We start from the raw sequence: 27,298 nt of genomic DNA on the forward strand, positions 1-27,298 counted from the left end.
CCTGGCTGTTGTCCTTGAGGATGCCTGAAACAGCATGCTGGGGCCCGGCGGAGCTGCTGTGGATAGGAGAGGTAAAGGGTTTTGCAGTATTTCCATTTAGGATGCTCAGCCTCCTCCTTGGAGAGCTGTTCACAGGGAATGGTTGGGACTAGGGCTCTGTGCTGCAGGTTCCCTAGGTCAGGAACACCTGCACAGACGCCCATGAAGAACCACATAAGAATCACACAGCCAGAGGATTAGAAAATATCCCAGTTTATTAGAGCATCTCCACTTCGCAGAGTTTTACAAAAAGATATATTTACAGGTAAAGAATGGTCTGACTAATCTTGATGGGAGTGTGCTCTTCTAGGGCAAGGACCTGGCTACACAGAAAAAAAGAAATCAAATCAGCACATTCAGAAGTCACATTGTTGCATTTTTCTTTACAAAAGTAAAAAGAGCAGAAGAGTCTGGTGTCTGTCAGCCTTGGAGCCGGCAGAGCCAACCCGCGTTGTCATTGCAGGGACAAGCTGCAGGAACGCGTTCAGTCAAGCCCTTCGGCTCCTTCGCCAGCTTGTCCCTGGAGGCTGCCTTCAGCGAGGAAGTCACCGTGTGGTGGGCCTGCCCAACACGGCTACCGGAGTGCGGGGCTGCCTGGTGAGAACAAGCAGCTGCAGCTGCCGGCTACCCCAGAGCATCGCGTTACGGCACACGGGTAAGGCCACCCTGCCCAGCCCTCAAGGCAGAAGATGGCACCCAGGGAGCGCTGGCAGAGCCCTGCACGGTTTCCCTCGAGGTGAGTGGCAGCACGTTTCAGCCTCACTGCTCTCCTTCAGTGCTGCGGGCCTTGGATCCTCACAAGGCCTTGGGCGCAGAGGAGGACAGAAGCTAAGTCAGGCAAAGGACGGCAGGAAACCACGGCCCGGGACAGCGCCAGTGGTGGGATCCAAAGGGCTGAACCCCCGTGAGAAATTCTTCCCCCCACCCTCCATCACTGAAGACCAGACAAAGGGGTGCAGATGGCAGTTCAAAAACAAGCAAAGAAGGTGGAATATATTTTGAAAGCTTGATTTTGAACCTGTCACAGTAAAATTTGCCTCTAAAAACACAGTTTTTAAAAAAAATCTTTAATCTTCTTTCTTTAGTTTAGTTTTGTATGTATTTGGTTGTTCATTCACGTTCTTCATGGGAGCTGCACAAGCTTGCCCACGAAGGGAAATTTCTTATATCTAGGCATTGATTTCAAAATTGAGATTTGGGTTCAGGGCGGAAGTACTAAGGCCTAAACTACATCAGCTCTGGCTGCTCGGTACACACACGCTTTAAATATGGACAACAGTCCAAGGCTGGGAGTCCCAGGCACTCACTCACAGTGAGGTAGAGGGAGGGTTCAAGTTCACAGTCGAGGCAGCTCTCTGCTTACCACCGCCACGTGCAGGGAGGACAATGCCACGGGCCCGCTGGTTGCGGCTGGGTCAGTGTCCAGCCGGCGGTGTACAAGAGACGTTCGTGTCCACAGAGGGCTGAGCGTGTCCCTAAAGGCCCGTGTGCTCTTTGATCCACCCTCGCAGGGCGGTGAGCCGGCTGTAGACGCCAGGCTTCTCCCGCTGTGCACAGCCGTCGCCCCAGCTCACGATGCCAGCCAGGAACATCCGACTGTTGGCTTCCACACTGACCAGCGGCCCTCCGGAGTCTCCCTGCACAAAAACAAACAGTACCGTAAGCACCAGCTCAGTGCAAAGTCTAGCAAAGTATTAACGACAAAAACAATCACAAAGTAGTATGAAATAACCCCTAACGCCAGGCTTCCCTTCAAAGGCCAAAGAATTATTTTTGAGATTAAATCGATACCATTTCCTGCTCACATCCATTCCAACTGAGCCATTCCCTGAGTCAAGAAAGACTCGTACAGATTTGTAACAAATATTTAAGTGTGGCAATATGAGTCAAAATGCTAGAATAAGAACACCCAAACAAAGGGCCTGTCTTGCTAACTAAGGCTCGCGGTAGCTGTGATAAAGCAGAGGAGAGGACAGCTGCACCGCTCTCCTACCTGGGGAGCCATTTTTGAGACTAAGTCAATTTGCTGCTGACAAGCATTCCAAGTTGTTGTCTGAACCAAGAAGGCTCCACATAGCTGTGTAGCGTGTTAAGTGGGGAACTGCGAATCAATGCGCCAGAATAAAAAGTGCTGAGCAAAGGGCCTGGCTTGCTACGCCTCCTGCTACCAGCACTAAACCAGTGCTGTCGCACCACTTGCCTACCTGGCACGCATCCACGCCTCCCGTCAGGATCCCCACGCACATCATGCGTGGCGTCAGCTGCCCGGACAGCAGCTGGTTGCAGATGGTCTGGTTGATCACCCGGATCTCTGCCTTCTGCAGGATGCTGGCACCACTGCCTGCGAGGACAGAGGAACAGCTCAAGCACGTGGTCTTTTTGAGCAGCAGTTCCCTCCCCTGCGCAGACATCAACCCGTGCACTTCTCTCGGCCCCAGGCTCTGCCACAACTTGCTTTTTCCTAATACCATTTTCCCAGCAGAACTGAGACATTAACTGCGTGTACTCCCAGGGGAACCGCATCTGATGCCAGCCTCAAGGCAAACTGCTCTGCTTAAGTTGGAATCGCCCCTCTGCCCTTTTCCCTATAGCCACACGCAGCCCCAAATCCACTGCTGGTGCTCACCTCCTTCCACAGTTGCTCCCCATCCAGTCACCCACAGGTCCTTGCCCACGGGGAACTGGTGGGTGGAATCGGGCAGGCAGATGGGCTGGACGACAGAGGAGAAGGTGACAGGACTCTGCAGCTCCATCACAGCAATATCGTAGTCATAGGTGTAGTCGTTGAAGTAGGGGTGGGAGATGATGCGCTTGATTTTCCTCGTTTGCACGTTGGCGTCGTTGCGGTTGCCCTGGTCGGTCAGGCCCAGGTAGGCTGTCCACTGGCTGGGGGGGAGTAGAATCACAAAATCATTAAGGTTGGAAAAGCCCTCCAAGATCATCTGCTCCAACCGTCCCCTACCACCAATGTCACCCACTAAGCCATGTCCCCAAGCACCAGATCCAGCCTTTCCTTGAACACCCCCAGGGACAGTGACTCCCACCCCCTCCCTGGGCACTGACCGCCTCCCAGTGCCTGACTGCTTTCTGAGAAGAAAAGTCTCCTCATTTCCAACCTGAACCTCCCCTGGTGCAACTTGAGGCCTTCCTGATTTTTTTCTCTGCATGTGCTGCCAGCTGCAAGAGTCACAAGGCACGGGGCAGCGTGAGGCTCCGGCTCGCAGAGCTGGCACAGACAGCCTAGCTCGTGAACCGTGCCCGCAATCTTAAAAAGTTTTCTGGAGAAGTGCCTGTAAAAACGGTCATTTCTTTCCGAGACAAGCAAATGGCTAAAAGTGGGAGTGCAGCTGTCCGGGTGCCCCGTCACCTTGAATCCCACCACGTGTCAATCACTGTAGTGACTGCAAGAGCGCAGGGCACTGATCTGACATCTCAACAAATGAACACTTGTGTACTTCAAATGTCTGCTTCCACTTTGCTACAAGACTCTTCCCAAAATCCAGCTGTCTCTGAGGGTGCTACATCAGGCAGTGGCCAAGCCCAAAATCTGTCACGGACAGTAGCTGCAGCAAGCGTCCCCAGGCTCTGCAGCAAAGCGAAGTGGTCCCCAGCTCAGTGAGCCCGGCAGACGCAGCCCTTCAGCTCCCACCTACCTGGTGTCCTGCAGTTGCAGGAAGCAGTGCGCTGCAGACACCAGCCAGGTCTCCGAGACGAGCGAGGCCCCGCAGACGTGGCCCTGGCCCTTGACGTGGAGGCTGACCTGCCACGGCCACTCTCCCATGTCCGAGTTCTGCCCACCGACGATCCGTGACTTCCTATTAAAGGAGCGGGTCCCGCAGTCTGGGGTGAGGAAGGAGAGGGGGCACTTAAATACTCTGGTTTCTGTTCAGCACCTCCCCTTCTTTCCTCTGGGACACCTCCTGCAGCACAAGTGCCCCATTACCTACGCCAGGGTGGCTGATGCTATCAGCTTAGGAGCACAAACACCAAATTTGCTAAAACATTTACTGGCCAAGTCAGTAAATGTGCAGACAAATTACTGTCTGTTATCTGTGTAAGCCCTCTCTGAATGTGTTGCACAACACAGACACTCAGCACAACACAGCTCAGGTATTTCCAGATCTGAACTGTCGTGTAGAAATGCCCAGGGGCTCTCTCCACCCCGCTTTAGTGTTTATCTGAGGGGTCCATCCCAGAAAGCCTCGTTCCCCCTTTGCGTGGGTACTCACTGCAGTTGTCCTCATCGGAATTGTCCTCGCAGTCCTGCTCGCCATCACACTCTGGGTTCTGTTTGCTGACGCAGAGTCCACTGCGGCACTTGTACATGTAGTCCTTGCAGGTGACTGTTGCACCTCCTGCAGGCAGGCCAAAGGGAGAAGGATTAGTCCCAGTTCTGGGGAAATCGTGCTGTTCGGGAGCCCTTCACCACTTCTGCCCTCCCCAGGACATTGCCGCCAGATGCAGGAATGCTCTCCGGGACGCCCGGCCAGGAGCACATCCATAAGAGGCTGCATTTCAAGGGAGGTCCCGTGCAGACCCATCCTCACCTTTGCTACAGCTGCCCTCATCACTCCCATCTCCACAGTCGTCCTTGCCGTCGCACTTCTGCTTGTTGGGGATGCATTTCCCATTGTTGCACTTGAAGCTGCTGTTTCCACAACCTGGGGAAAGAGCAGCTCCTGAGAACAGCCGGGCACTAACACCTCACCGGGGAAGTGCAGGGCACAAAACCGACATGGCTGCATCAGCCTCTCTCTCCCCTAGGACAGGTGAAGCCTCTGCAGCTACAACACAAACACCCATCGCCTGTGCCCCCAGCCTTTTCTTCTCTAAACTGCACAGCACCAATTTATGCAATCCTTCCTTTCCCAAAACGTTACATTTCCTACACTTTTACTCATCCTCAAGCTCCCACCTGAGGCTCCTGTGTTGTCTCAAGGGAAGCTCCCCTGCAGCGTTCCAGGTGAGGCCTCTCCGTGCCATTTTGGGCTCCAGCACAGCACCCGGCTTCCTCTGCACCACGCGCCTCCATCACCCCCCTCACCTTGCTCAAGCCCTCAGCGCTGTGCCCGCAGGGACGTTACTTACTGCACTGCAGCTCGTCGCTGTCGTCACCGCAGTCATTCACGTTGTCGCAGACCCAGAACTTGGGCTTGCACCAGCCGTTCTGGCACCTGAACTGCTGCTCGGTACAGACTGCAAAGGGACGGAGAGGAATCAGGGGAGGGCCTGCAAGGGCACCCGTGGGTCACCAGCTACACATCTGCCATCGCGCCCGCCGTAACATCGCAGGAAGGTCTGGGTGGCTCCCCCAGCGGGTCTGCAAGCGCACGACCTTGTACTTGTTCAGGTGCACCAGAACATCACAGCAGCCTGGGGCCAGGCACGCGTCCATAAATACACATGCACTTGAGCTACAAAGCGGTATTTCCATTGCCCTGCAGACACAACTATCTGGAGAGCTGAAATGTCTTAAGCTAATGGCAAAGCTGAAGCTCACATTACTCCAGCAGGACAGGCAGAGGCCGCACTGCAAAGACGTTGCTATAACAGCGGGAGAGCACTCGAGATACCCAGATCACCGGGGTGGCCCCTCACCACCACCCAAGGCAGCGAGAGGGCAGCCAGGCCAGCAGCACACTCCCTCAGAAAACAGCCCCAGACCGGGGACCAAGAACCCGAAGCAGGAGATGCTCTCATCTCTAAATCTCTAATTAACTTCAGACCCTGGACAATCACATTTTCTACGGGATTGCTCTGTGAATCCAAGAGGAAAAACTGTTGCACAAAGAAACAACACCCATGCATCACACGGGTTTTCCACATGTACTCCGCAGCTCCTGCCCAGTTCCATAACACAACGCATCCACCCAGCTCAGACAGCCTCAGCCAAACCCTCAAGAGCCAGGAGGATTAAATGGAAAAACACATTCCCAGCTGGGAGGGACCGGAAAGCAAGGGAGATCCCACTGGGAGAGGACTAGATTGGCACGAACCCACGTCTCCTGTATTGGAAAGGATCCCGAATTGATCCCCACACCAACGGCCTCTCACTCTGGCGTGCAGGGTGAGGCAGTACTGGTGCGGGCAGGCAGCTCACCTGCAGGGCTCAGCACTACAGCACGTTAGCCAGAACAAGCCCAGCACCACCCCCAGCCCCCTGGGGCACTGCACCCTTCCGAGCAAAAGCCAAAAGAAAGGCCAGACTTACCGCAGGACCTCTCATCGCTGCCATCTACACAGTCCAGCCACCCGTCGCAGCGCATGCTTTTCTCAATGCAGCGGCCCGTGTTGCAGGCAAACTTGCCAGGGCAGGCTGAGAGGGAGGAAAGGGGTAAAAGATGTGAGCCCTCCCCTCCGGGGCACCTTCCCGAAGCACACAACAGTCCTGGTGCTCTGGGTGGCCTGCCTACAGCACCCACCATTAAAAACAGCTTCTCCTCAGAACGGAGGAATACAAGGAGTTTGCAGGAAAATAAGGCGTGCTCCTATCGCCCCCAAAAGCGTGCTTCCCGATTTACAGGGCAGCAGAGGAGAAGTTATTTAGTCTGCAGCAGACATCTGGCAAATTATTTTCCCTCTGCAGCCTCAAGATTTCAACTTACGGTCACTGGAGTCGTAGGACAGGTACTCAGCAGAGAAGCCAGTGTCTGTGTACGACAGGTCTGAGTGGAACCGGACCTCGATTTTGTTGGTGGTACTGGCCACCACAAACTGGGAACGCTCCCCACAGTACCTGAAGGGAGACAACACAAAGACCGGTGCAGTGCTGTAGATCAGCACTGCGCAGCCCTTCTTCCATCCCTGCATGCCCCGTCGCCACAGGGGGTCACTCCTCACACCCAGCTAAGGCAGCAGGGAGCAGAGCGCAGGTCCAACTCCAGCACGAGGCGCTGGACCTTGAGGGCCGCACACGGGAGCTGAATTTTAGCGCAGCTGGCAGAAGGCTGGGGCCTTGAAAACAGCCAGGCACAAGTTCATCTAGATCCATGACGGCACGCTGATCGCTCTCTCTCTGATCTCGGACCCATCAGGTCTCTGGGTGTGTGCAGCCCCTAAAGCCCCCGGATCCCACCCCATGGCAGGCTGGTAGAAAACCCTGTTACACAGGCACCGCTGCGGGAACTAGAAGGGCCGCAGCCACAGATTCTGACTTTGAAACCCTTCCTCCTCAAGGAAGGGCCAGCTCTCTGACCAAGAATGTTGTGAAACAACCCTGCTCACTTCCCATACGCAGTACCAAGCTGTATTTTCAGTCCAGCTTCCATTAGGTTGCGTAAGAGTTAACAGTAAACCTAACAGTAAGTGCATCACAGAATGCAACGCAGTCACCCTAATAATGGAGAAATACTCATTCAAGCGAAATCGGGCCAGATGTTTCTGCACGGATCTGCCTTTCTGCATGTGATGCCTAGGATGTGATATGTGATACTCCACAGCCTGCCTTTTGTGGTTTTTTTTTCAGCTGCAGCATGCAACAAACCCATTTGTCTGATCCCCAGACTGGGCACTGAGCTATGGGAGCAGGTCAGACCCAAGCACTCTCCTGCCTCATCATATTCCAAAGAGCTGCAACACCTTTGCTCCCCCGGCAAGTGTAAGGAACGCACAAGGTGCCATATAACGAAACGCAGCCCCTCCACTCGAAGGACTGAAGCCACAGGTCAGACAGACAGCCTGACACCTACCTCGTGCTGTTGATCTGAACGTAGTCCTTGGGGCAGGAGCTGACTGGGATCCCCGGCTCCAGCACAAAGAACATGTTGAAACGCACCTTCACGTTCTTTACAGAGGGAACCTGCAGATGGAAGCAGAGGCACGCTCTTTTTCTGAAGCACAGAAAATGGGAATAAGTTTCATGGGATAAAGGTTGTGTTTGAGGGGAGGGGCAGAAGATAGCTGAAAAAAAGAAAGAAGTCAACAGAAGAAGAGCTCCCTTCCCCAAAAGCCATTACTGCTCCCCTTGTCATTCAGACAGCCACTTGGCTTGCTCACCCCAGGATCCCAGCACAAAGCAGAGGCTGAAGCCAGGCCTTTGTCAACAGTGCCTGCTCCCCCAGGGCAAAAGGATGCCCTGCCACCGGTTTTACCAGCAAGCGGGAGGTCCACCCCGAAGCCCAAATCCTCAAGTGCTCTGTGTAAAGTTACGGCGACTGGGGGCTACGGTGAGCGTCACACAGGGTTCAGGCCTCTCTCAGCCTCTCCTGCCTTGGACGCCAGTCCTAAAGCCTCCCTCCAGCCACGTCAGGCTAAGCCTCTAGGCAGCATCTGCTGTGAGCTCATTCGCACTGTGTCCTGCACGAGCAGGTTTATTTGACAGACTAAGTCAGGCTAAGAGGGGACTGTGTTACCTCAATGTTCCAGACGCAGTCCAAGGCTGGGGGGTAGTGTGCCGGGTAATAGGGGGTAGTGAAGGTGCCGCTCTCTCCTTTCAGAGTCCCACCGCAGACTGGAAGATGAAAACAGGTTAGAGATTCAAAGAGACGCGGCTTTCCCAAGGCTTTGCTGGCTATGGCCTGAGGCAGGAAAGGAGGCAGATGCATCGGCCTCTAACAAGGTTAAGTTGATCTCTAGAGAAAGCAGCTCCTGCTCCAGGACTTGGAGAGAACCCAGGAGATCAATTAGGTGCTTCCTGCATACATCCATCTGCATGTCTAATCCAACATAATTCTTATTTTGCCCCCCTCACAGGACATCATTACAGCAGCCAAGAGCACTGTGCACAAGGCAGGCTCAAAGAGCCAAGATGAGACCTGCTTCCACGTCTCCCAGCCCTGGAAACATCCCTGGCAAACTGACTGCAGCCACAGCTGCACCTCCGTTTTTAGCTGCCCCTGGCAGAGAGATGCTGAGGGAAACTGGGCCAAGGCCTACACCCACCTTTCATCTTCGGGAGCTGGAAGAACTCAGCCTTAAAGCCAGGGAATCTCCCCTCCTTGTTGGTAATCAACGTGACGAGCATAACGTTCTGGGAGGACAGGAAGGTCAGGTTGTAGGAAGGGGCATAATTCCCACACAGCCTAGGGAGGAAGGGACAAAATCTATCAGCTGCAGAGAAGCTTCCAGTGGCACCGACCACCAAGGAGCAGGGACGGGAGCCCCGCTCCCAGCAGCACTCCTGTGCGGCTCACCACCACCCTGCCACCCCACTCCAGCGCCATGCAGCAACGTAACGGGGAGCTAACACGAACCGCCCTCTTCCCCATCTCGCCACCCCACGGAGGAGCGCCGAACCCTGGGGATGCTCTGCTCACCTCACCAAAGCGTGGGGCTCCACAGGGCTCAGAGAGTTGTACACCTTGATGTAGTCACCGTCATCTGTGCACTGCTCCAGTTCCAGCGTCCTGAAGGTCAGGCTGATGACGGAATTGGCGTCTGCCCTCAGCGTCCAGTAGCAGCGCGCGTTGTTGGGGTACGGGCTGTTGGGGAACCCCGGCGTGGTGAAACTGGTGACCTCCCCTTCCTTGGCGTGGAGGGCAAAAAGGCAGCTATCTGCCCGGGAGAACGGGGAAGAGTTAGCAGGACAAACGAGGAGGAAGAGAGATCTTTCCCGTGGGTGCAGGGTTCAAGGAAGAGGACAGCAGACACGCTGGGGTTTTGATTTGCCTTTCCCCAAGATGCAGAGCGTGGCACTCATTATTCCTCGCCTGCCTGCGGGGCGTCCCTGGGGAGATGCCTCCTTTGGGGAGCCACCCTCGTTATCTCCCTCGGTCTACAAAGGGCAAGGACAGACTGGGCAACCCACCACTGCTAGATAACAGCTAGTCTGGCCAACCCCAAAGCAGCTCCAAGCAGCACACGGAGGTCTGCCCCACAGGCAGAGCACCTCCCTTCAGGCTTCTCCTCGCCCCAAAAGGGAAACCACCACCCTGGAGACCCCTGGGGATGCAGAGAGGCCATTAGGAGACTGAAGAAGAACCATACTTACTGTCCCGAGAAGTCTGAGCTATGCTGGGGTCAGCAGCTGCAGGAGGAAACAGAAGCGGTGTCATCCTTTGAGCTGTAGGAAGTCCCTGTGCGCAAAGCTGCAGAGGTCTCTGGGGTCTGCACTGACGCGGCTTTGCTTACGGGGTGCCTCCTGGCAATCTGACCAGGGGACAGCTGCTCCCTCCCCTGCCTCCACGAGCAGAGCCCCAGTGCGTGCCCTAGGAACCCGAGCGACCGAACTTATCCTCCGCAGGAGGGAGGATTGATCCCCGGCCCTCTCCAGAGGGGCTCAGAGGAGAAGACAGTGTTCAAATGGGCGGGAGCAACCCGCACGCCTTCCTCCATCTTCGTGGACCACCAAAGCAGCGCCGTGAAAGCCGGGTCCTTACGCTCACCCTTCAAGCTGCCCTTGCAGCCAAAGGCACCCAAAGGAGGGCTGCAGCTGGCAGCAAAACCCCTCCAGTGAAACGCCAGGCGCCTCGAGCCCCCCCTTTCCTCCCCAGTCCCACGCAGAGGCCCAGGAGTCACTGAGACAGCACTCACGGAAAGCGACGATCGACTCCACCATCAGCACGGGGTTTCGCAGCCGCGGGTTCAGCTTCTGGATCAGGCTCTGCTTGTCTGCCATGGCCCTGTCAAGATCCTTCTCGCGGTACTTGGGGACGAGGAACTCTGACCAGTAGTAGGCAATGACGCTGCCTTCGCTGCAGAGGAGGGAGATCACGGGGTGAGAGCAAGGCCAGACACAGGAGGGCTGATGTATCAGAAGAGAGGGCCAGGCTACTTGGTAAGCCCTTTTTGGAGGATGGCCACGGGGAAGGGAGAGTCTCAATAACAAGCTGAGCAAACTGCAGCCCAGCAGAGGCCTCCACCAGCCCGTGGAATCCCTTCCCGAGCTGGCAGTGGTTCACAGGGCTGTCCTGCACCACACCTTGACTTCCCCAAGACCTCTCCTTGCGAGAAAGAGACTGGCAGAAAATACGCTGTCCCAGCACGAGGCTTTTGAGGTTGCTTTTCACTGCCCACCCTTTAAAATGTCACTTGGGGTGGCTACTGCACCTCAGCAGCCACCTCTTCCCAGAGCAGCCCAGCAAAGAGGTCTGTGGCCGTGTGACACCCCAGAATTTCCCCCTACACTCCCACCCCGGGGCAGCATCTCCTGACACCCACCTGAACGCGGTTACTATCGTCTCCTTGTGGTACGGGCCAATATCTGGATGACTCCTGTAGATCTCCTCCACCTAAAAGGAGTTTAAAGAGGAATGTTCAGCACGGCTAGAAGCGAGGGGGGGCGGAAGGCTAAAGACAGACAGAGGAAAATCAGAGCACATACCCAGCATCCCTGGGGTGCAGGAACCTGCAGGGGCCAAAAAGCGGAAGAAGGAGAGCTGAAAGAAGGAGAAGGGAGAAGTGTCCTGACTCCTGAAGCCAGCTCTGGCCTCAGCCCCCAGCCCCAAGGCCTGCTCAGCCGCAGAGCTGCATTTCTTCTCTGACCCTGACCGCCAGACCTGGCTCACCCTTCGGTGCCGGGGTTTGCCCAGGCAGCCCCGCAGGCACGCTGAGCTGCAGGGAGGCACGGCGGCACTGGGGTGGAGCTGTGCCACCAGGATCCAGGTGAAAGGCACGCTCCCCGTGCGCAGCTCAGCGAGTCGAGCAACTCGTGACGAGCAGGGAGAGTTAAGAGGAGCGAGACAGCTCCAAGCAGTCTTGCATGTAGCAACCCCGTGGCCACGGGGCAAGAGAAAAAAAGCAGGTGGAGGGATCCGAGAGAACTCTTACCGTGCTCTTCACCTTCTTGGCCAGCATGGTGAACTCTGGTGAGCTGGAGTTCTCGTAGGCATCAATGAAGTCCCAGTTCAGAACCCGCAGGTGGCCGTTGAAAACCTTCTGGACAGGCGCGTTCCTGTCTGGAAGGCGACGTTTCACAGAGAAAGGCAGTCAGAAGAAGTAGAAACGGGCTCCCTGCTTTCTGGAGCTGTCACTGCCGCTAAGGTCCCCTGTGAGCAACGCACGGTAACGAAGCTCCCCCAAGCCCAGGGCAGCAGGGATATGCCCCCGGGGCATGCCCCCACCCCACCTCTTGGAGTTGGCTGAACCTCACACTCACATTTGAAGTGCCAAACCAGGAGGCCGGTGACGAGGGAGATGAGCAGAAAAGCAACGATCACGATGGCAACGACCACACGTCGCTTCGGGCCACGCTTCTCCATCTTCTTGGAGTTCATGGCCGGGAGGAACTCCACCCCTTCCTCCACGTTGTTCATGTCCTAGGAGGGGCAGGGAGAGCAGCACAATGGAGAGGCCATTCCCAAAGCCTGCCCTGCAGACCTCCAGCCGCAGGGCAGTCCGCTACGCGAGGACGGAGCAGAGCCACCCGGCAGCTGCGGCCTCGGAGCATCACCAAGAGCACAACACGCCTCGCTGCCAGCGGCTCCGCAGCCACCCACGGCAGGGCAAACCCCGAAGGCTTCTGCCCGCGGACACGCAGCGCTAGCACGTGCCTCTTCCTCACCCGCCAGAAGGAAGTAGCTGCTTCCTTCTGGGCACAACCCAAGGTGATCAATCCGAGCAAACTCCGGGGCGAGTCCCTTGCACACCCCATGACCACGGCAGGTCGCAGCCCCAGAACCTCCAAGATCTCTGCCTCCCGGCAGATGAAACTGCAGACGCGGGTCCAGCCCTCCGAAACGCCCGCTGTGTGGCAGGCGCGTCACCCTCACCCCGAGGGACACAGCCTCTGCTATAAACAGCATTCCTGTAAAGGAAGAAAACGAGCTACTTCTTCCCGATACATCCACGCAGCTCCGTGCATCCGTGGGGCCAACGCTCCTACAACTCTGCCCGGATTTCCCCCTCGGAGCAAACGCCTGGTAAAGGAAAATAAAACAAAAAGCCGACCACAGAACGAATCCCCACAGCCAGGCCCTCGGGACAAAGCGTGACGGAAAATAAAGAGCGGGTCCCCGAGGCAGCCACCCGATGCCACCTGCAGCACGCAGCCGTAACCGCCCCGCGCCGCCCGGCTCACCGGGAGGAAGGTCTCAGTCACAGCCCAGGGCCCTGCACGCACGGGATGAAACCACTGGATGGGGAGGAACGTCAGCAAGCCCTCGGCGCCCAGGAGTTTCCCTTTCTTGCACCTTTTGGCCCTGGTTTACCTTCTTCCATCCTTGCCCTGCCGACGTACCTGCGCCAGCCGGAGAGGGAAGCGGAGCAGCGTGCCCCATCCTCAGAGAGGGGCAAGGCGGGAGGGACAACCCGCTCCCATCGCAGCGCTGCCCCGATGAGACAGGCTCGCCTCGCGTGGCCGCTCGGCCCATGCAAGAAGGAGGAGGGATTACTTCACGCTCTTCTTGCAAAATCTGGAGGGCGTAGCTGGGAGAACCGAGCCACACGCCAGGAATTTGGAACTGTCCTCCAGAAAGAGGTTTCAGTCCCTCCTTCCCTGCCCCGTAACACAGGGAGGGCTCTGGCACACGATGCAGGCCCGGCTGTTTCCAGAGAAAGCCCGGAGCTCGCTTGGTGCGGGGAAATTTGGGGCCCTGGACCTGCTCCCCCTGCCCCAGCTGCTTCCCCGGTGCCTGCCCCGGGCAGGAGCATCCCTCTGGCCGCTGCGAGCTGCCCAAAGCAGGGGACACCTCGCCGTCCCTGCCACTGCCCCGCCGTCCCGAGCCTTACAGGGATCTGGCAGCTCGCCGGCTGCGTGGCCAGGCAGGGGCACAGGGCTCTGGATGACAGCGAGGACGCGACAACACACAGAGCCCACCGGCACGCGTTCGCCGCTTCCAAACGTGCTCGTGCGCTTTGCAAGGGGGGGGACGTCGTCCCTGCAAACGTGGGGCCGGGTCGGATGCTGCTTGCCCTCTGTCAGCCGGTGTAAGAGCTCAGAAACATCACCGGCTGCACGAAGACGAATGTCACAGACGCCCAGAAGCGCGCAGAGCACACGGGATGTTGGCAGAGACCTCTGAGCCCACGGCACCCCCACGAGGAGCAATGCTCCCTGCTAGGTGCGCTGTCCCGGCAGGACAGCCCGTCCACCTGCATCACCCTCCCGCTCCTCCTGCCCTTTCCTCACCCAACCTCTGTCCTCTCCTGCAGCATCTTTTTTTTTTTCTTTCTTCCAGGCTCCTCCCAGCCTCTCCTCCCGACGCGTCGGCGGGAGGCCCTTCGCAAACCAACTGGGACAGGGCAGGGGAAGCACCTTGCCCTCCGCTTCTCTTAGGCTGCGTGCACGTAACCCTCTGCAAACACTGCCTACGAGGCCGCCGAGATGAGAGCCACCTGCGCGTTTTCACATCACTTGCTCTCGGAACAACCTGCGTTTACCCTTGATCGGCTCTCCGCTCCAGCGCGGGGGAAGGAAGCCTCCACTCGTGTTAGTTATTACTGCGCAAAAAGAAACCAGCACAGACCGCGGCACCCCGGAGGTGCCCGACTGCTTTCTGTCATCACCATCCAGCCACCGCCAGAAGGAAGAGAAGGCTCTGCAGAGCCACGAGGACAGCGCCACGGGGGTGCTCTCGCCTGCCTCCCTTCTACGATCACACGGGAAAACTTGAAAATACAAACCGAGGAAACTCCTAACAGGAGGCACGCAAATGGAACTTAAATACACGCGTATGCCTCCGATCAAGACACTCTTCAGTCAGAATCGGGGTTGCCCGGAGTCTGGCACACCCTCCGATGTGCTGCTGTTAGCAGAAGGCAAGTGTTGAACCCGCTTCTAACACCTGCAGGAGCCTGTGGCAAGAGAACAGCCTCCAGGGCTTCGGTGGTGTTCGTGTAGCAGCAGCTTTCGTGGGGCGAGCAGGAAGAGCCGCCTGCCCCGGCTCGGAGGGGAACGCCGTGTCTGTATCCAGCCTGGGTAACAACTTCTGGGCACGGGCTGCTAAATTTCAGCCTAACGATGCCCTCCCCTGGCAGGCCGAATTCGGCCAGAACGCGTTTCTTCTCGGAGAGAGGGATCCTGCGCTGCTTGCATAATATGGAAGGGTTGCGGCAGTGGTAAAACGACACGAAGGAATCGCCTCCTGCAGCAGCTGGGAGAGCAAAGGAAGCCCTGTTCAAAGCCTGGCCGCCCCGAGGAGCTGATCCAAACGGCGTGTTGCCATCTGTGCGGCGGTGCTCACAGGGGACAGCGAGCACGGAGAGCCAGCGTCCTCCTCCCCGAGCGCTGACCGCCCGGCCAGCATCGCTCAGCGGATGCGACGCGCTCCAGCTGCGGTCCCTGCGAGGAGGAGGAGGAGGAACGTGGCCACGTCTCCGGCCGCGGGTGCTTTCAGCCCTCTGCACGATTCCCCGGGGCTCAGTTTCATCGAGCCAGGTGAGGGGACCACGCTGGCGGAGAAGTCTGGGGTTCGGCTGCGAGTTTACGGTACTGCTGTACGAGGCCAGGCTGCGAAACACTCGGCTCCGTGGCCCGAGCGTTTTCACACCCTCTGAGCTCACGGCTGCGTCTTTGCAGAGAGAAAGCTCTTAGACAGGAACAACCAGAGTGATTAAATCAGAAAGCAAACGCGGTTTCCTTCCCCCTCTACACACAAGCACACACACCAGTCCTGCGGCTGCAGCAAAACCAAAGCAAGTTAGGCAAAAGATCTTACAAATAAATCTGTCTTCAGACAACGTCTCTGCTTATCTCGGAAGAAAGGACGAAGGGTATTAAAGCCGGGAGTTTGCAGCGTGTCATTGCCACACTGCTGAGACAGCGGTGACATCCGCAGCACCCAGGGGAACTGGAGGAGCGTGGGGACTCTTGGCAGATGAGTTCTAGTATCGTTATTATTTATTATCATTATTACTCCTGTATAAGGTGCATAAGCCGTCACTGATGTTTTTACTGGCTAGACATTACTCGGTGATTACAGTCAGGTATGAGAACGGATTCCAACAGGTTCCTGCCCCCGCCCTCCGGTTTGAGCACCAGGCCTCATCCCCTCGCCCCCACTCCCACCTAGGACCGCTGCGGCCCCCAGCCTCCTCTGGCACTTGTGCCAGGCCGCTTTTTTGCACGCAGCAGGCCGGGCGAGCAGCAGCAACCCCTGCGGAGATCCTCATCAATACGAAGGATCTGAAGCATCTCCCAGGCACTACGGGAATGCCGGATCGGATCGTGCCAGGAAGATTTCAGATGAGGCCCCGTCCTGACCTCTGAGTAATCGTCCCTGCCCTGCTCAGCACGAAAAGCACCCGCCTGACCTCAGGACCGGACGCGTCTGTATCCAAACAGCACAGCTCAGCCTCTGCCCCTCACACGCACTGTGCCACGCAGCCCCTCTGCCGCTGCCGCTCCTGCCCGTCAGGGAGAAATAGCTCGTGCTGCTCACCACTGCTCTCAGCTAGGCAGAAACGGGACAGAATCAAAAGCAAAAGCAGTCAAAAGATCACAGATATATCGAGAGGCACCCAGACTTTTTATCTCCTCGCGGTTGCTGGGCATCTCCCTGGCACGTACTGAGCATTCCCTTCATCGCGACGCATCTGCGGATGGAAATCAGGGAGGATGCGAACGCACGCCCTGCTCTCACCTTGTCCATGGCTCCCCAAGAAGCAGTCGCCAGCACAAATTGACTCAAGGTCTGACTCCTCGCACCCGTCCCAATGAAACTACTTCTATAAACATTAATAGAAAACCTTTCCTGATGTTCTCTCCGCGTTAGTCACGGGTCCAGTTACTTCCTCTTGCTCCTCCTCGCTCGGCCCTCAACGTCACCGCTCCCTGCAGCAGGAACAGAGGTTTCTGCCTGGAGCATCAGCTGGGCTGGTGCGGCGCCCTGGGAGGGAAGTCTCATGCCAATCGGGTGGAGGACTCACAGAGAAATCCCCATCGGGATGAGAAGCCGGGACACACCACCACCGGACTCCCCAGCAGCAGCAAATTCCCTCTGCGCAAGCCAGAAGCCACTAGATGACAAAAGGGAGCTGCTTCTGTATCAGGATGTGCTTGGGTTTCTCAAAAATAGCCTTTGGGGGTGGTAACGAGTCAGGAATTCAGCACTTAACTATCCGAGCCTCTTCCTGAGCTGGAAGAGCAAGTGACAGCCCACGCTGGAGCTGTGGCGTGGGGAACCGCAGTGTCCTACAGCACCTCCGACACGTCCCTCCCGTCTCTGTAAAGCCTCGATTCTCCCACAAACAAATCACGGGTTGGGAATCCTGTGCTCTACATCTGGCTTTCGTGGGCACCCCGCTTCTTCCACACCTCGGTTTCCCCCGGAGCAGAAATTCCCTGAGGAAGGTTGGGAAAGGAGCGTGCACGGGGGGATTCGCATCGTGCCTGGAGGTCTCCCACATGCAGCTCCTCGGCGATGAGAGCTCCGGGAGAAGTCCCGTGCGTAAGCAGAGCTCTCCACTCCTCCGTAACCCAGCCGCACGGTGTATTTTTAGACAGCAACTGCAATCCGCCCGACTGGACAAACCAGAAGCTGCAGAAGTGACTAATTCTGTCAGCAGGAAATCCAGCAGGCACACGGGGAGGGTGGGAACTGCCACAGCACACTCTGGACTGGAGATGTTTTACTGGAAAGCAGAGATCTTCCCGCGATGGGGAATCCCAGAAAGGCCAGCTCTCTCCCCAGCAAGAGGTTTTGGGGAGGTTTACGAAGCACGGGCCCATTTGGGATCAGCATCTCACACACAGGCTGGTTTTCAGGCCACAAATCCACACAGATCACGGGAGGGAAGAGCCAAGGCAGTGTCCCCGGGCTCTGCTCGCAGCCCTTTCTCCGCAGCCTGGCTCCTTCCCTCTGCTCCACGTTTGCACAGGACAAAGACTCTGCCAAAGGCTGACACAGGTGTCCACGGCCAAGGAAAGGAACCTGGGAGAGGTCCCCAATGAAGCAGAGTCATCGGGCCGTGTGGCTTGACTCTCGGGTAATTACACCCTTCAGATCCCAGGCTGTGATCCGAGAGGTAATTCCCACCTCCCCTTTTCCAGCCACACCTGCCTCGGGAGGCGTTCAATAAAATCTGAAACAAACATCCCATGAGCAGCGTGGTACTGGAAATGAGGGGAACGAAACCCCTCGACTCACCAACCAGCAACCCTGGCTCACAGCTTGGGACCCTGCAGCCTTCAGGATCAAGGGGGTGGGCTCGTGGACCTCCCATCCCTGCTTACAACCACGTCCAGCTGCTTTGCTGCATCAAAGCTCCCTCTTTTGGAGTGGGCACAAGTCCCTCACGTGTCTATCTGAGCAAACCGTGGACCCCATCACTTCTCACTGCAGATCTGGAAACGGATTTTATTCTCTCAAGCCTGAGGTTTGATGGGGGTGCAGAAAGGGAAGCTACGGCTCAAGCAGTGTGTGAGCACCGAGTGCATTCCTTGAGCCTAGCCGAGGCAGAGAAATGGACGTTTCAGAAGGGCAGTTCGGATCTTAGGGACCCCACAGGGGTTTACACCATGTGAGGCTAACCTGTTGCCGTGCTGGAAGAGCACAGAGTTGTTTTTTCCAACACCCCAAGTTTCCCAGATCACGCTGAAAGCCAAAACCAGCTTTATGGTGTTGGCATTAGAGGAACCAGCTAGTTTCCAACTGAAAACCACCACCAACCCAACAGCAACAAAAGCAAACACACCAACAAAACCTAAAAGCTGCTGACACGCGGCATGCACAGCGTGCAACTCACTTCACCCAGTAGCTCAGGTACAGCTCCGCTGCTCTCGAGATCGACGCCTACACCAGCTCTTGCTGAAAGCCCTGGTGTTGCTCCAGAAAGAGAGCCGATAAGAATAATCTTCTCTCAAATTCTTGATAAGAAATACATGGAAATAGCAAACAGAAGAGCTGTGTTTCTTTAAGGCATATTCATGCCGTGTTGCCCCGATATTGGCAGTAAAACACTTTCGAAACGTTGCCAGTGTTTTATTTTTCTTCAGCAGTTCCTTATTAAGGGCGATTGCACTATAAAACGATGGCACCCGAACCGAAGAGGGAGCAGGGAGCAGGAAATAAGGGACACAGAGTCCTGCAGACAGACTGCCCACCATCCAGGCACTGAGGGCAAGTGCAATAGTGAAAGGCACAAGTCACACACCTATCCCACACACGGATTTCCAGCTCAAGTCTCTATAGCGTTCAATTGTCTTGTGACCATCCTGAGTCATGCGAGAAACTCAATTCCTTTAGGTTAATTACAGAAGAAACTAAGTTAATGTTTGCACAGGACAGCACAGGCTTGGCTTGCTGCCCCGCACCGGGCTTATCAGCGCAGCTGTGTCATGCAATGCAGCAGCTCATAGAAGTGACCCCATTTATTTGTGTTTCTGTTACAGCAGTGATTTTTTTTTTCATGTAAGACTTTGTAATTCCTGTGGAGAGGAAGGAATTAAAGCTGCCTTATAGGCCTGATACATATAGCTCTGAGCCTTGAAATTCTTCCCTATACGATGCTTATTTCCAAAGACCAGAAGAGAAGCACACCACAGATGTAAATAGCTTATTTAAAACACTCTTAAATCTTCCATGGTGCAGAGAGCACTGTCTGAACAACAACAATACTCTCAAGGAGGCTCACAAAAACAGCTGCGCTCCAGACCTCGATGAAACATCCTAAGCTCATCATTACATTTCACCCACGCTCTTTACTGACTCGGGCAGTTTTGACGTGGCCCTGGGCCAAGGCATTTGAATGCTTGGGGTCAACAGCAGGGGAAACACCAGAACCTCCTCCGGGCAAAGCCTTCTCCTAGCAGGTCCGTCCCTGCGAGCCGTTGGGAGCTGCTCTCTCCTCTGCCCTGGTATATTGCCCAGATACCACAGCACACCTGTGTGTGAGGCTGGCCCTGGTGGCCTTTGGATGGAAACGGCAAGGCGAGAACCTTTGGTCTGATACGTTCCCCGGTCAGGCCCTCAATAACGCTCTCGCTCTTCCCTCAACAGTTTTACAAAGTGATCTTTTGTTTACAGAGCAAAGGTCTCGCGTACTCTCGATCAGCCCCAGCCTCTTTCTCGTCGTGCCTTCCTTATCCCTGTTTGCCTTTGGCAAGAAGAGCAGCAAAACTGGCCCGAGCAGCAGCTCACCCACCGGCAGAAAAGCTCTGCACCTTTCCGAGGGCGAGCGGAGCGGCAGCTTCCCCTCGCGCTGCCCCGAGAGAGCCGCAGGAGGAAGCACGGCCCTTGCAAAACACTCGCGTTTGCTCTGCCGTGATATTTGTAGGCCCACTGAGCCCAACAGCAGCAGGGCCACCAGGGGCGTTCAAAAGCACTCGTCTTGCAGGGGGAGACCTCCCAGAGCAGATCGGCTCCTCCTGTACCCAGAACCAGGGGAGGGGACGCGGTGCGTCCTGGCAGCTCGGCCCTGGCACAAATGGGGTGGCTCCGGTGCCTGGCCCTGCCGTGAGGACGTACCAAAGCCACGGCTGTCCTGTGACGTTAAGACACCGTCAGGGTGCTCCTCGGCCGTCAGATACCGAACACCCTTTTGCAGAACAACCCGCTCTCGGCACAGGGGGGACAAGGACTTGAGGCAGAGCGGCGGCGGCGTGAGCGACTCCTTGCGCTCCCGGCAGTCACCACAGCCCCGATGCACGCAGACCACGGGGCTGGAGGCAAGGAAAACTGTTTTTCTTGCTGTAGGGCAGCTTTCTCAGTGCTAAAACAACCTGCTGCCTCGCCGCCGTCAGATAACAACCGCCAAACCCTGAACTCGGGGACCTACACCAAACAGCCTGCAGGTGAGCTGGAAAACACTACGGTCGTGGTTTAATTTAAAAGTCCGGTTTTCAAATGACTTTGTGGCACTGAACAAGCACTGGCCGCGCCACCCCAAAACAGTGATGTGGTGTGCCGTCCCTGCCCGACCCTCGGCCAGGAAGATCTCCTCAGAAAGCAAAGACTGCAGTGAAAAGTCGCTCCCTTTCAAAGCCCAGAGATAATACGCCGGTTAATTAGCAAAGCCCCAAAGCCCCGGGTTAACGCGAGGCGTGCTGGCGACTCAAACTGGTTTAGTTGGGGCTGTTGCTAAACAACCCGGCTTCACTCACGGCAAACTGCTCGCCTCCCCGCGGCTCACCTGCCTCCGTCGCACCACGGCGTGCTTTATAAAAATACCCGAGGTGGAACGGCGCAGTGACAGAACCATAAAATACCCTCAAAAAATACCCTCAAAAAAAGGGACCCTCAGGGAGTGGAGCCCGACTCCTGGGTCCCCAAAGGACCCCCACAGAACCACACCGTGTGTCTGAGAGCGGCGGCTGAGCGCTCCTTGAGCTCTGTAGGGCTCGGGGCTGCGCCCCCGTCCCTGGGGATCCCGTCCCAGCGCCCGACCACCCCTGGGTGAGGGACCCTTCCCCGATACCCACCCTGACCGCCCCGTCCCAGCTCCGCGCCGCGGCCCCACGCCCTGAGCCGACCCCAGAGCCGTTTCCACTCGCCGCTGAGGGGATTTAGCACCGCCACAGCCCGCTGCCTTGCGGTGCCCGGTTCCCGTGGCCGGGGGACAGCGCCCCGCTCCCCTCGCCCCCCGAGGGCTCCCCGCTGGACCCCCGCGGCACCCACCTCGGGCCGGGCGCTGTACTTCATGCTGCCGGCGGGCTCCATGGCGAGCGGGGCCGCCTCAGGCCGCCATGGCGCGGCGCTCCCCGCGCTGCCGGGCCCGGCCCCGGCCCCGGCCCCGGCCCCAGCCCCGGCCCCGGCTCCTCCTCTCGGCGCCGCCCGGCAGGTGCCGGCAGCAGGAAGGGGCCGCCCGGTGCCCGGCCGAGGGGGGCGGCCGCCGGCCGCCGCTCGCCACCGGGCTGCCCGGGGGAGAACGGCCGCGGCCCTTCCCTGCGCCCCGCCAGGCTCGGCACGGACGGGCCCGTCGGGCAGGAGGGTCCCTTCATAGCGGGAGGGCTCCCTCTGCACAACCCCTACCGGGGGGACAGCGGCTGTCCTGCCTCGAAACCTCCCCGCAGACACAACCCTCACCGCCACCCCGCACGGTTTTCCCCCAGGGACGAGCCCACCCTTTGCAAACGCTCACATCGGGTACGCTCGAGGGCTGCCAAAGCCGAATGTTTCCTTAATGGCAGCCTGAAGGCTGCTCTCTGCCAGGCTGCGGCACCTGAGGAAGGAGCCGCCTCCGACCAGGGCAGACCAGATGCAAAACGACAAGCAAGGCAGCAGTAACGGCACGTGCGTCCAAATCGTGCGCTGCGAGGCCTGCCCACGGATCTGCAGTCTCCTGGATGGTCTGGTATTAAAGGGTGCTCCCAGACGAGAAAGGGCAAACACCTGGGGTTTGAGAATGCTCTAATGTAGATTTGAGAGAGGGCTTTCAACACCAGGATTTGCATTCCTGACACGGTCTTACTCCGTCATTTTCCTCTTCTCGGAAAGGTGGCCGCCACACACTAATTTCTAGGCTTCCTACATTCAACAGTTAGTCAAGACTAAAGACAGCTGAACCAATACCATCTTTCTTGGAAAACTTTTCCCTCCTCTGTGTTACACGTGACAGACTGTGCCAACATACCAAGTCTGAACTGGCCATCCTTTACACCAATTTCAGCCCTGAAACTGATTTTTTCCACAACCGAACATTCACGTGTCCCAGAACTGTTTTTGGCCTAAGAGAAGTTGTTTGCTGATTGCCAGTGCCTCAGGGAGATGTCTGCTGGGTTACCTTTGTTTGCCCTTGCTCTAAAATGTCTCCTGCAGAGTGCAAGTTTCCTGTCCCGTTTGTAGGTGTCTCCGCGGGGAAAAAGAGACGATGTCAGGTCTATGATCCTGCTGTTTTCTCTTTAGGTGAAAAAACTCACTTCTGCGCTCTTACAGAAATATTTCTGCCACTGCTTCCCAGCCCCCTCATCAGCTACCAGAATCCCCTCTGCTTGCTGAGCACAGCGCAGCAGGAAGTGTCTCCGGATTTAAGGTATTCCCCTTCAAAAGGTGGCTTTGTTAGTCAGCCTGCTGAAACTACCTGGCTGGCTGATGTCAGGGCTGCTCTCAGCTCTCTCGCTGGTGCCCAGCCCAGCCCAGCGCTCCAGTTTTACAGCCACTCCCTCCCTGGCTGACTGCAGGTGCCCCAGTCTGATTTAACACCCCAGTGAAACAGCATATTTCAGGTACAAAGTAGCTACCGCGAGCTGAACCACCGCTCTTTGTTTCTGCAAATTTCTCGTCCTCTCCTGCACATCAGTTCATCTCCTCCAGGCAGGTGCCAAGCAAACACTGTGCTCTGGGATGTGGCTAATGAGGGCTAGACGCAGACTCACTCTTTGAGGCCCAAGGTGTCTTGCAAAGATCCACAACTCCTGGTTTCACACGGAGCTGTGAACGCTCCGTGCTTCCTGTTATTCAAGCCACTGACATTTTACAAACTAATTCATTAGCCCAGATGGGTCTTTGAACAAGGGGATGTAATCGCTGCTGGGAAAACAAGAAAGCAATACATGTGCTAAATATAAAATATTATATAGCTGGGAGGCAGTCAGTCCAGAGTCCTAAATGATAGGATTCCCATTTCTTTGCTGGTGAAGCACAGTGATTTATTTAGTGGAACTGTAGTACTGGCTAAGTCACCACGGTAGATGATGGCCCCCACCTTCTGACCACTATAAAGACCCAAAACATCAAAGCAGCAATTCTCAATAAGCAGTCTGCCACGTGCTTTTGCAGTAGTAGACACTTCCATGTGTCTCTCCAGTCTGACTGAGCCCAGCAAGTCAGAGTCTCCACTATTAAGAAAGATGTAATTGAAGCAGAAAGATCAAGCAACTTACTCACTTGGAATGGTAGTAGTCAGCAACAAACAAAGCCTCCATTTCTGCCCACTTATATCAATTCATTCAATAAAAGCTGTCACCTCTTCCACCTAACCTCTTTGTAGCAGTATGGCCACAACAGCAGCGTGAGAGCAGAAAGTCAAGGTTTAACACACCTTTAGGAAGAAGGAGATTACTTACTTTAGGTACAACCAAAACTCGTAGAACCAAGTCTGCCTTTGTTGTAAGCGTACACAAGTTGCAAGAGCTAAACCACAGTGAGCTCGACCCCCAGGAGAGTCCTAAAGGAGACGTGGACTGGCTTCTGGGATTGGCAGCCAACACTGCCTGAACTGGCAGAATACTTCCACATCAGCTCCCAGCCCTGGAAATGCCATGCAGGAAAAAGAGGGGAAAACATAGCTGCTTACACAAGGAGCGAAGGAGGCTGCCTGCAGGGGAAACGTCGTCTGGTGGAGGCGGTTCCCAGAAATTCTAGCTCCACCAAGGAGCACCGTCCATCCACATGGCCACACCAGAGAAGGGCTGGATTCGGTCAGTGACAAAGGGTTTTCCTCACTGCAGTGTCTCAAGGATTCTGTTCTCAGTGTGACTCCTAAATTCAAATTTCACCCACAGTGCCCTCCCACCCAGATTCCTGCCAGACAAGCCTGAAACCACCCCACATATGTCTGCAGCGAAAAACTTTCAATCCGGTTTGGCAACTTGGACAGCGATACAAAAGATTGGGAGAGAGATAAAACTCACAGGGTGTCCTGTTACTTTGCATTCCAATGAGTAAATAAAGGGCTGATTCAGTGGGAGGAGAGGAAAACGTCATCCAGAAGCACCGTGGTTTTCAGCTGAACCGGCAGCCCCCGGAGAGCAAAGGAGCGTGACCTGGTGGTGAACACTGGGTACCACTCAACTGATGATCACAGGCACAGCTCTTCCTGCTTTCAGGCCTGAAGTTGTCTTGGTGTGATTCAGCCCCTCCATCTGTAATGCAAGGAGAATAATTACTGACCTTGGAGAATGGGACCTGTAAAAGTGCAGCAAGTTGCCTTCAATTGGCCACTTGATACGATGAAGGCAGAGCTGAGCTGTGGTGCTACTTTTCAGAAAGCTTTTCAAGGATTACTGTCTAATTTGGATGGGAACTTAACCTTTGGTCTCAAATGCTTCTTTCAAGAGCTCTGGAGAGGGAGTCCTGCTTCCAGAAGATAAGTTTGGCAGGGATCACAAGTAGCTTTGCCCCTTACATCAGTAATACCAGCCACTTCCACCTGCTTTAGTGCTTAGCCAGATCAGCGCTCATTACAGAGCCTTCCTGACATCATGAAAGCTGGCCAGAACAAAGGGCACTAATGACCAGCTCCATCCTGTGGAAGGTATGGGCGTGAGCAGTGAGCAAAGGATGTGATAGCATGAAACCAGTCTGCGATGAGAAAGTCCACCCTCAGCTCTCCAGCATGCCCCAGACAGCTGAGAAACACTCTCAAAATTAAGGAGGATAATTTCTTTTGTCTCTGTGGAACCAGCCACCTGACAGTTGTGGGACGGGGAATCCAAAGGGCTAGGAAATACGTCACAGGATGTGAGCTTGCTGCCAGGACTCTGCAGTTTGCTGGGTCTTTCTTGAGCGCTTCCATGGCTCGTGAAAAGGAGAACCTCTTCAGTGAGCTCTGAATCAGCAACAGCAGAGTTTGCCAACCAAACTGTAAGTGCAATAGAGTGGACAAGCTTGACTGCCAGGTTTCTGTCACTGTGTGTTTTGAAACCCAGCTGCACACTGAGGCACGCCCAAGATTCAAAGTCAGTTAAGGTTCTGTCTGCCTGACAAGCTACAAATGCGTAAGGGCTGAGAGAAATGCAGACAATGCATTGGAATTGCCTATACCTCTTTGGCTTGTTAGAAACAAGTAGATCTAACTTGTGCCCACATGCTACGCTTCCTCATTTTCAACAGAAAATAAAAGTTCAGACTTTGTGGGGGTGTAACCTCAGCTGTTTACAACCGGAAAAAAAAAAAGGATGCAGATTTGAGTTTTCACTTATTCCTCTTTATTTCTCTTATTTCTCTCACTTTGCTGGTGAGGGATATGGTATATACTGGGTTATATAGGCTTTTTTTTTTTTCTTCCCAAGTTTGTATGGTCCAGCTTCTGTTGCCTTTCAGCCAACACACTGCCTGGTGTGCTTCCAGTTATCCCTCTAGTGGGGTATGGCGAGACTGCATGTGCTGTCAACCTGCCCACCCTAAAGCAGGAAAACTGGCGTGAACTCACCCACAGAGTTCAGTCTGCCAGAGGTGAGAAGCGATACGTGCTGTCCTAGGTGCTGCTAGTACTCTCCAGGATGAGGTAGCAGGGTGGATGAAACACCCTGCTGGCTAGATCAGGCTTGCGGACCTGCTCTAGTCCTTTCTCCACCCCAAAAAGTAAGATCACTATGCACGTTTGTCTGCCTCCCCTCCTCCCAAGACAATCTATTCTAGCATTAGGTGACCTTACTTTCTATTTAGCAGAGCAGGAGCAGAAGCAGAACGAGGATATGGGCATCCTGGGAAGGACAAGGACACTTCCACGGGCAGAAGCTGATCCTTTAATTTAGGGACGAGCAGCCTTTGGCATGGAAGACCAAGGGAGCTGCAAGAGGGCTCTCCACGTTCAGCAGGGGCTGGGAACCACTGCTAGGCATGAGATGGGGTCCTGGAAACCTGCTGAGCAGCAGCAGCTCTCCTCTAACACACACACACACCATTTCTACCCAGTGAAAAGATTAGAAAAAAAAAAAGAAAAAAAAAAGCTTGTTCAGGGATGGGCAGCAATGGCAGCCCTGGTGAAGATGAACCTCTGCCACAGGGGTGTGAGGACAGTGAAGGAAGAGGCTACGTACCTTATACTGCTGCTGATGGAGCTGCTTTTATGTCACTTGATAGATCTCCTGGGTGGCACCTGAACTGTCACTTGTCTCAGCCCCAGCACAGCGCAGCCCTGCAGTATTCACGGGGAAGTTTTGACTGCAAGCAAGCTGTGTAGATCTTGCTGCAAAGGAGAACACGTTGTGGGAGAGTGTCTAGCATCTGCAGCAGCACTCACAATAGGAGGCAGCAGTGCTAAGTACAGTGTTGGAGACAGCAGATTTATAAACACAGTAAGAGCTGAAATATGTCCTTCCTACAAGCAGACGGCATCTCTTGACTTCTGTGTAGGGCACAGGTTAATTCTGTGATTTGTATCAGGGTTTTTTGACTTGTGCTCTCATAACAAAGTAATCTCTTCAGCTACATTTCCTTGAAAATCTATATGACGAGCAGGGGATCAGTAGGCTTATGGCATCAAGATACAGCATACATTTAAATCCAGTTACACAAAGGAGGAGCATACACTTTGTACCAATAGCAAAAGCACAGGGAAATCTCACAGAAAAACCTACGTGGAAGCAAGCAGCATTTGTCATCAGCAACTGATTCACCTCATAACAAACCAGGATATGCTATGGTACAAAGAACCTCACCTATAACTTTCTCCTGGTGGGGCCCTGGAGCAGGCACAAAACCCCTCGGTAGAGGTACCTCGTCTGGAATATTTCAAGTTTAAACCTGGTTGGGCCGAAGTTTTAGTTAGTCCCTTTCTATAA

At 55.4% G+C, this 27,298-nt stretch overlaps 1 protein-coding gene across 8 annotated transcripts; it reads right to left on the reverse strand.

Annotated features, from left to right (window-relative positions):
• Window positions 1-239: 239 nt before the first annotated feature.
• On the reverse strand, window positions 240-26,689 carry ST14 (ST14 transmembrane serine protease matriptase). Of its 8 annotated transcripts, XM_083808415.1 has the most exons (20): window positions 26,555-26,689; window positions 24,425-24,655; window positions 12,074-12,233; window positions 11,746-11,873; window positions 11,137-11,207; window positions 10,510-10,670; window positions 9,968-10,003; window positions 9,294-9,531; window positions 8,920-9,059; window positions 8,391-8,488; window positions 7,728-7,837; window positions 6,645-6,775; window positions 6,251-6,355; window positions 5,128-5,235; window positions 4,587-4,700; window positions 4,269-4,394; window positions 3,693-3,879; window positions 2,666-2,925; window positions 2,244-2,380; window positions 240-1,676 (listed from the first exon to the last, which is right to left on the reverse strand). In XM_083808415.1, exons 3-20 carry the CDS (start codon window positions 12,228-12,230, stop codon window positions 1,515-1,517), a joined length of 2,469 nt encoding a protein of 822 aa, XP_083664541.1. In that variant the 5' UTR covers window positions 12,231-12,233; window positions 24,425-24,655; window positions 26,555-26,689; the 3' UTR covers window positions 240-1,514. The 8 variants fall into 8 exon arrangements, with proteins under 8 accessions (XP_083664541.1, XP_083664540.1, XP_083664544.1 ...); XM_083808414.1 differs by lacking the exons at window positions 24,425-24,655; window positions 26,555-26,689 and adding an exon at window positions 24,088-24,331; XM_083808418.1 differs by lacking the exons at window positions 24,425-24,655; window positions 26,555-26,689 and adding an exon at window positions 23,858-24,026.
• Window positions 26,690-27,298: the final 609 nt, after the last annotated feature.

This window comes from Anser anser (genome assembly GCF_964211835.1).
Source record: "Anser anser genome assembly, chromosome: 22".
In the NCBI taxonomy this organism is placed as follows: domain Eukaryota; kingdom Metazoa; phylum Chordata; class Aves; order Anseriformes; family Anatidae; genus Anser; species Anser anser.